At 28.3% G+C, this 7,052-nt stretch overlaps 2 protein-coding genes across 2 annotated transcripts; one reads left to right on the top strand and one right to left on the bottom strand.

Annotated features, from left to right (window-relative positions):
* The first annotated feature begins 2,050 nt into the window (after positions 1-2,050).
* On the top strand, positions 2,051-5,642 carry LOC100166021 (4-hydroxybenzoate polyprenyltransferase, mitochondrial). Its single transcript, XM_016807721.1, has 8 exons — positions 2,051-2,109; positions 2,375-2,572; positions 2,641-2,899; positions 2,973-3,139; positions 3,638-3,785; positions 4,760-4,953; positions 5,025-5,213; positions 5,278-5,642. Exons 2-8 carry the CDS (start codon positions 2,561-2,563, stop codon positions 5,434-5,436), a joined length of 1,128 nt encoding a protein of 375 aa, XP_016663210.1. The 5' UTR covers positions 2,051-2,109; positions 2,375-2,560; the 3' UTR covers positions 5,437-5,642.
* On the bottom strand, positions 5,630-6,689 carry LOC100166689 (COX assembly mitochondrial protein 2 homolog). Its single transcript, XM_001945916.5, has 3 exons — positions 6,422-6,689; positions 6,286-6,357; positions 5,630-5,828 (listed from the first exon to the last, which is right to left on the bottom strand). Exons 1-3 carry the CDS (start codon positions 6,500-6,502, stop codon positions 5,715-5,717), a joined length of 267 nt encoding a protein of 88 aa, XP_001945951.1. The 5' UTR covers positions 6,503-6,689; the 3' UTR covers positions 5,630-5,714.
* Between the last annotated feature and the right edge of the window lie 363 nt (positions 6,690-7,052).

Raw genomic sequence — 7,052 nt, 5'->3', positions numbered from 1 at the left:
ATTGACATTCATAGAAATAAAAACTAATTAAATTGGAAACTGAAATTGTCCGTAAGCAGCTCAAAACAAATCAAAATATTTTGAAAATTGTATCATGTATAGAAAATAGAAATATAAACTACCAGTGAAAATTTCATGTATCTACAGTCATTTGTTTTAAAGTTACACTAAAAACCAAAATCGATTTTCTTAAAAACAGCTTTTGCGTAAAAATTCCCGTTTTTCCTTAATTTTTCTTTTGTTTTTCACGGCGCTTTTCAAAACTATTAGAAAAATTTTACTTTTGACCCTCCCAAAGTACCAACTAGATTCACTTTCCTATCAGAAAAGGTACTGTTGAAGAAAATCACAGCACTTTTACTGTCCCAAAAGGTGATGACACACAAAAAAAAACAAAAAAAAACAAAAAAAAAAGGTGGGTAAGTGGATGTCGCTCTGCTGTACAGTAGGTTAGAAGTGGGTCACTGTATAATGGACAGTATTAAATTTGAATTCAATGATATAATATCACTGTATAAGAAAAACGATTCTGAGCGGAGACGGTATATCAGTCTATGTATTAGACATATATATACTTATCTATGGTATTAAAAAAAAATTGACCTATAATAGGTACCTATAATAAATTCCAAATTAATCATATCATAATATCTATTAGGTACTTATAAGTTATAACGCGTTATACATCAACAAAAAACATAGATATATAATAGTATACTTCGCTTTTGAAAACTACTGGGAAATTTTTACTTTTGACCCCCCAAAGTACTAACTAGATTCACTTTCCAATCATAAAAGTTACTGTTGAAGAAAATCGAAGCAGTTTTACTGTCCTAAAAGGTGATGACACACACAAAAGTAAAAAAAAAATAAAAAAAAAAAAACACACATCATTGTAAAATCAATACATTCATCGTTCCACTCAGAATCTAAAAAAAACACATCATTGTAAAATCAATACATTCATCGTTCCACTCAGAATCTAAAATATGCGTAGCCCATTATTAAAATTTTTATTGATATTCATCACTTTTTAGATTAGGCTCGTTCTTAGTATCTTAGAAGAAATATTTAATGCGTTATAAAGTAAAAAAGGGAATAAAACCAAAATGTTTAGTATCAATTACTTAATACCATGATATAAATAACATGGTATGATCGCAAAAGTCCAGATTTGGTCCAAGTTCGCGCAATACGTCAATTGCTTACCCGTATTATCATATTGTCATAATGTCATTAAATTATTATTACTATACACTATGCTACGTCACGTGCTTACCGAAGGATCTGACCGTCAAAAAGTTACGATCATACCTATTGTTTTTATATCATGCTTAACACAGGCCCTTAATAGAATCGCTATTCAATTTCTTCTCAAAGGGAGTACTCTCATTTACTCACACGAGGAGTGCTCATTGCGATGAATAAGCAACTAGCGCGACCAGCTACAGACGTATATACATATTTTTTTTTTAATTGGCATTCTTATTCATATTTTGTAGGGATCAGATGGGTTTGACCTGTTAATACGTAACAAGGTTGAAGGTACAGGCTTCTCTTTGAGAAGAGTTTACACCCGTTCATCATGTCCCATATGAATCTGGAAGAATCAATGACCGAGACTGTCGTGCTATACTATATAGAATTTATCTCCACTCTCGTACTGCAGTCGTCCCGACAAATAAAGCGTCGTTCTATGGTTTAACCGGTCAGTTATCGAGTCAGCGTACACTATATTTCCATTCCAACAGGTGTTGTCTGGAAAATCGCTGGGAAATTGTAATGCTCCAGCCGTGACATGATAAAAAGTGCAATTTTCGGTGTAGATTGAGGACGAGAGCAAACAGTATACGCCTTACAGCGACATCAGGTGAATAGTAGCAGAACTAAAATCTTTTGCGGATATGAAAAAAAGAACTAAAAAGAGAATTATAGTATGAAAATAACAGAATATACGCATCTGTGAAAATAATATCACGTTATCATTATTTTGTGGTTATGTAATTAAACTTGCTTGAAAATTGAAAATATTATGTTTATTGATAGTATAGTTGATACACCAGTCTTGAAAAGTTGAAAAATATGTTGAAATAATAATAGTAATATTATGTAGGTAGTCTTAATACCTAAAAAATAATAATTATTAATTAATATATTACAATTTACAATTTATAATACGTGAATAATGCCTACAATTTACAAAAATAAATAGTCTTTCCCTAAAATCGTTCATGAATTAGGAATATTGTAATTATAATATTATAATAAAATAATAATTTAACATTATTGATTAGTTTTCATATCGAATGGTGTCTTCTGTGTAACAGTCATAAATCATAATATACTCTACTGACAATTATTTTTCATTACGCAGTCCTTATCGCATTGGTTTGTTTCATTAATCATTACAATTTACACCGACCTTGAACGGAAATCGGGATTCCGAACAAATTTTCATTTCAAGCTTCAACCGTGTACTGCACTCAAAATGAACAGTGAAACTGCAAATTGTGGAATTATTGAAATAAATTAATATAATAACGAAATAAAATTGGTTGCAATGATTAATCAGGTAATTTCAATCGGTTCTTCAAAATGCAATAAATGTCTTGCTAAAATAGCCAAAATTATTTTTTATAGACGTTTGCGAGGGGCATTGCAACGAAATTAAAGTTACCTGTCATTCATGTTTACTATAAAACCCTATCAACTATAAGCAGGAATACATCGTTATGTATTTACCAACCGATATTGACTAATACAAATCTAGCACGATGTTGTTCAGTGAACAGCAAGGCCCTCATTACCGAACAGATCAAACCTGTGGAACAGCCAAAGAACATGGTCATCAGCACGATTAAACCATATTTAGAACTTATGCGATTCTCTAGACCTACTGGTTTGAAAATCATTATATTTTTGTCATTAAACATTTTTATCATAAAATATTTTGACCATTCATTGGTTTTCAGGATGGTTGCTTTTATATTGGCCATGCACTTGGAGTATTGCTTTAGCTTCAACTGCAGGCGAACTTCCCAACTTTGAAATGCTCGGTTTGTTTGGTCTGGGAGCAGTCATGATGCGAGGGGCTGGTTGTACAATAAATGATATGTGGGACAAAGATATTGATAAAAAAGTAAGTTATTAACTTACATACAGTTAGTCTAAAACAATGTCCCTAATGTAATTACATTTTGAAATAATACTAGGTACATAATTGTATAAATCATCTAAAGGGATTTCTCAAATTAATATACCTAATTTAAAATTAAAGTATCAATGCACCGAGTGATTGAATTAAGTAATTAATATTTTTCTACTAAAAATTAAAAATTGTATTCTCTTACCTTCTGTTTTTTTTTAATAATATTTCCCAGATATTTATCTTAGGTATTTTTATATTTTCTTTTTATAAAATATTTAAATTTATCTAACTTATTTAAAGTTTTAGAAACTTACTTGTATACTTGACGTATTGTCCATAACTTCATAAGTACTTACTTAAAACTATTATATTCCGCTGTACACAATTATGTATTAAATATAATTGTTTCATATTTCTGCATATAATATTTTAAAACGTAACTATATATAATTTATAGAAAGCATTTTTTTAGTAAGTGAACATTTCTAGGTTGAAAGAACAAAAAATCGACCTCTTGTGGTTAAATCGTTAAGCATGTTTGATGCATGGGTGTTCCTTGCTGGTCAGTTGGGTCTCAGTCTTATCGTTTTGTTGCAGTTAAATTTGTATACTATTGTGGTTGGCGCTAGTTCATTAGGTAAGCTTAATTTGTCTCATTATTAGTTATTGTAACAATTTGTATTAAGCTAATTCAATTATATTTTAGTAGAATATTATAACAATAGTAAATTATAAAATTTATATGTAGGAAGGAATTTTATTTTTAATTTAGAAAAAAACTTCTTTATTATAATTTTTATGTGTTTAAATTGTATTTATGATTAACATAAACAGTTAGTGATAAAAATGATTTAAAATATATTTTTATATGTATAGGTGGCACTGATCCCTATATAACCAGTTGCAATACCTGTTAGGGGTGGGTGGGTGTAATAAGCCTGAAACATACTGGCTAATATTATTTTAATTTATGAAAATAATAAATTATTTTATTTATCATCATAGCTAACATTATGAATTATAATAAACCAGGTTAGGTGGGTGGGTCTTGCTTTGCATGTATGCTTTGCAATACCTCTAAAAACTGACTTCGGCGACACTGATAGGTACAACATTAAATTATTGTTGTTGAACACTTAATGTATTTTACTATTTTATAATATACAAAGGCAATTAAATATTGTATTATATTATATAGGTAATATATATATACATGTGTATATTATATTATTGTATGTTTTTTGAATCTATATTATAATCATACACACTATTATATGGACATAATAGTATGTTTAAAGAAATTTCACTAATAATTATTTTGTTTTTTTTTTATGGCAAACAATATTGTAGAAAAACAAAACAAGAAAATATATTGATAGCATTTAAAATAAAAATAGTATTAGGTAGATGTTATTGAAGTAATATTTTAGGAAATTAAATTTGTAATACAATAATATTTACTTTAATACAGCCTATAATTTATTTTACATATATATTTTATTTCCCACGATCAGGAATTATTAAAAAAAATACTTTTATTTATTACTTTAAATTCTTACAGAATGCAGTAAAATAAATAATAATACCACTGTTTAAATTTGTTTGTTTCAGTATTAGTTACATTATATCCACTTATGAAACGGATAACATATTGGCCACAATTTGTATTGGGCCTAACTTTTAACTGGGGTGCTTTATTAGGCTGGGCTGCTATTCACTCTTCAATTGACTTCACCGCCTGCCTTCCTTTGTATGCAGCTGGTGTTGCGTGGACACTTTTCTATGATACCATTTATGGTCTTCAAGTAATTATTTATTTAATGCAAATATTTTTTATTTAATAAAATCCAATAATAACTGTAATATTATTATATAGGACAGAAAAGATGATAACAAGCATGATATTTACTCCACCGCAGTCTTGTTTGGTTCAAAATCAAAATTTTGGTTGACATCTTTTGCGACCATGTCATTGAGTAGTTTAATCACTTGTGGTGTTAATACTGGACAAACATGGCCCTATTATTTAGCAGTTGGTGCTGCAGGCGCTCATATGTTTAATCAAGTGAGTTAAATCAAATAGAAATCTTAATTTAAAAAAAAAAAAATGTATTATTTTATGTAAATAGGTACGCACGTTGGATATATACAATCCTGAAGACTGTGGGAATAAATTTGTGTCCAATAACCATATTGGTTGGATCATGTTTTTGGGAATAGCATTAAGTACTTTATTACAAACATCTGATGAAAGTGAAAACGAAAATATGAATTTAATACCTAACTAATAAAGTGGTATGGTTATACATTTTTTTGTTACCAAAATATGACAAAAATGAGTTGTTGTTATTTTTAAGTTATTTGGTTACATAGGGGTTACTATACTTGCTTTTACTATTTAATTTTCGTTGTAAATCATTGTTAATGTTTTGTGTATTTCATTTAAGTTCCTAAAAAATCAAAGGAAAATAAAGAAACTAGTCACAATTAAAAACTGTTTTATTTTATTACATTTATTTTTTATTAATTTATACCTAAACCTATACACAACAAATAGTACACATTCTCAATTCTCAATTCCTTGTTCTCTGTCTGATCTCATTTCTGCTAACATCCTTTGTCTCACCAAAGCTTGATGCTTTCTCGCTTCCTCATTATTTTTTTGACGCTTGGCTTGTCTCTGAAACATTTTTTAAAAAGTAAATAGATAGTAAAATATTTAAAATAATGTCAAATGTCATTGGATAAACAATCAACTACTTCCTTAATTTTAACGATTTAAATAATTTAAAAACTATAATAAAAAGAATTATTTTGTTAAACAACACACAATCATTAAACAAAATTAAAATTGTTTAGGCTACCCATAATTAATAATAATATATTTTATAGGTAGAACGCTAAAGACTGATTTTTTAAAAATAGTTATGGTGATATTATATACCTATAGTAAGTGTATTAAAATAGCAAATTAGTTTTGTTTTTCTGTTATCAAACATAAATCAAATCTGATCATAATTGTTTCAATATACCTATTAATAGTTAACACTAGTATAAGGTATACAATATTTATTATTTTGATTAATGATCTTAAGATATTAAGATCTATTAGATAATTATTATAAACAATTTCCTACCTCTAAGTGAAAACAGTGGACCATTCGATCATAGATTTTATCACATCTACCAACAAATCTCAAAACTTTATGCTGGAAATCAAACGAAAGTAATCATATTTCTTGGTTAAACACTATTTATGTAATAGTTTCTTACCTCTACATTACAATTTTTAAATTCCATGGTAAATTGATTGCATTCATCAGTGTGCAAATGAGGTGACAAATCAGGATGCATACTTCAGAGTTAAGATAATTCTTAAAAATATTATTATAAGGATTAAGGAATACGAAGGTTGCCCAATTGAATTTATCTGATTTGTATTTCCAACTTCTGTGAGATGAAGATTCTACACTAGGTAGTTAAACATAATTCAGTATTTTAAAATTCTAAATTATAAAAAAATAAATTTATTTAATCACCAAAAACATGATAAGTGATTACACAATTCGCTGCAATAACAGTGATTATATACAATAATAATCACACAGACTTATATAGATAAGGAATTCCTGTACAATCGCAGATATGTATAATAACTAGATACCCGACTTCTTCTTATCAATGACGCTGGCAGCCATTTACAACTAGGGCAAAATAGTATTATCAGTATATATGTATATATAAGTAAATATGTATATGAATAAATGTAAACATTGCCATAGTCACAAATGGCGTCGGGCATCATAATTTAATAACTTTGTGGTATATGGAGTCGAGTATCTAGTTATTATATATATCTGTGTGTACAATCTACATTGTTACAAGTAAAGCTCAGCTGTGGACG

Source organism: Acyrthosiphon pisum, chromosome A1 (genome assembly GCF_005508785.2).
Source record: "Acyrthosiphon pisum isolate AL4f chromosome A1, pea_aphid_22Mar2018_4r6ur, whole genome shotgun sequence".
Lineage (NCBI taxonomy): Eukaryota > Metazoa > Arthropoda > Insecta > Hemiptera > Aphididae > Acyrthosiphon > Acyrthosiphon pisum.
Note: the sequence above shows the minus strand (reverse complement) of the source record. Positions and strands in the feature narration are given on the sequence as shown.

Coding starts and splice junctions, on each gene's coding strand:
- LOC100166021 (XM_016807721.1), top strand. Junction 3,140..3,637: donor ACAAAGATATTGATAAAAAA/GTAAGTTATTAA, acceptor GAACATTTCTAG/GTTGAAAGAACAAAAAATCG. Junction 5,214..5,277: donor GCGCTCATATGTTTAATCAA/GTGAGTTAAATC, acceptor TTATGTAAATAG/GTACGCACGTTGGATATATA.
- LOC100166689 (XM_001945916.5), bottom strand. CDS start 6,502: ATGCATCCTGATTTGTCACCTCATTTGCACACTGATGAATGCAATCAA. Junction 6,358..6,421: donor TTAAAAATTGTAATGTAGAG/GTAAGAAACTAT, acceptor TTTGATTTCCAG/CATAAAGTTTTGAGATTTGT. Junction 5,829..6,285: donor TCCACTGTTTTCACTTAGAG/GTAGGAAATTGT, acceptor AAAATGTTTCAG/AGACAAGCCAAGCGTCAAAA.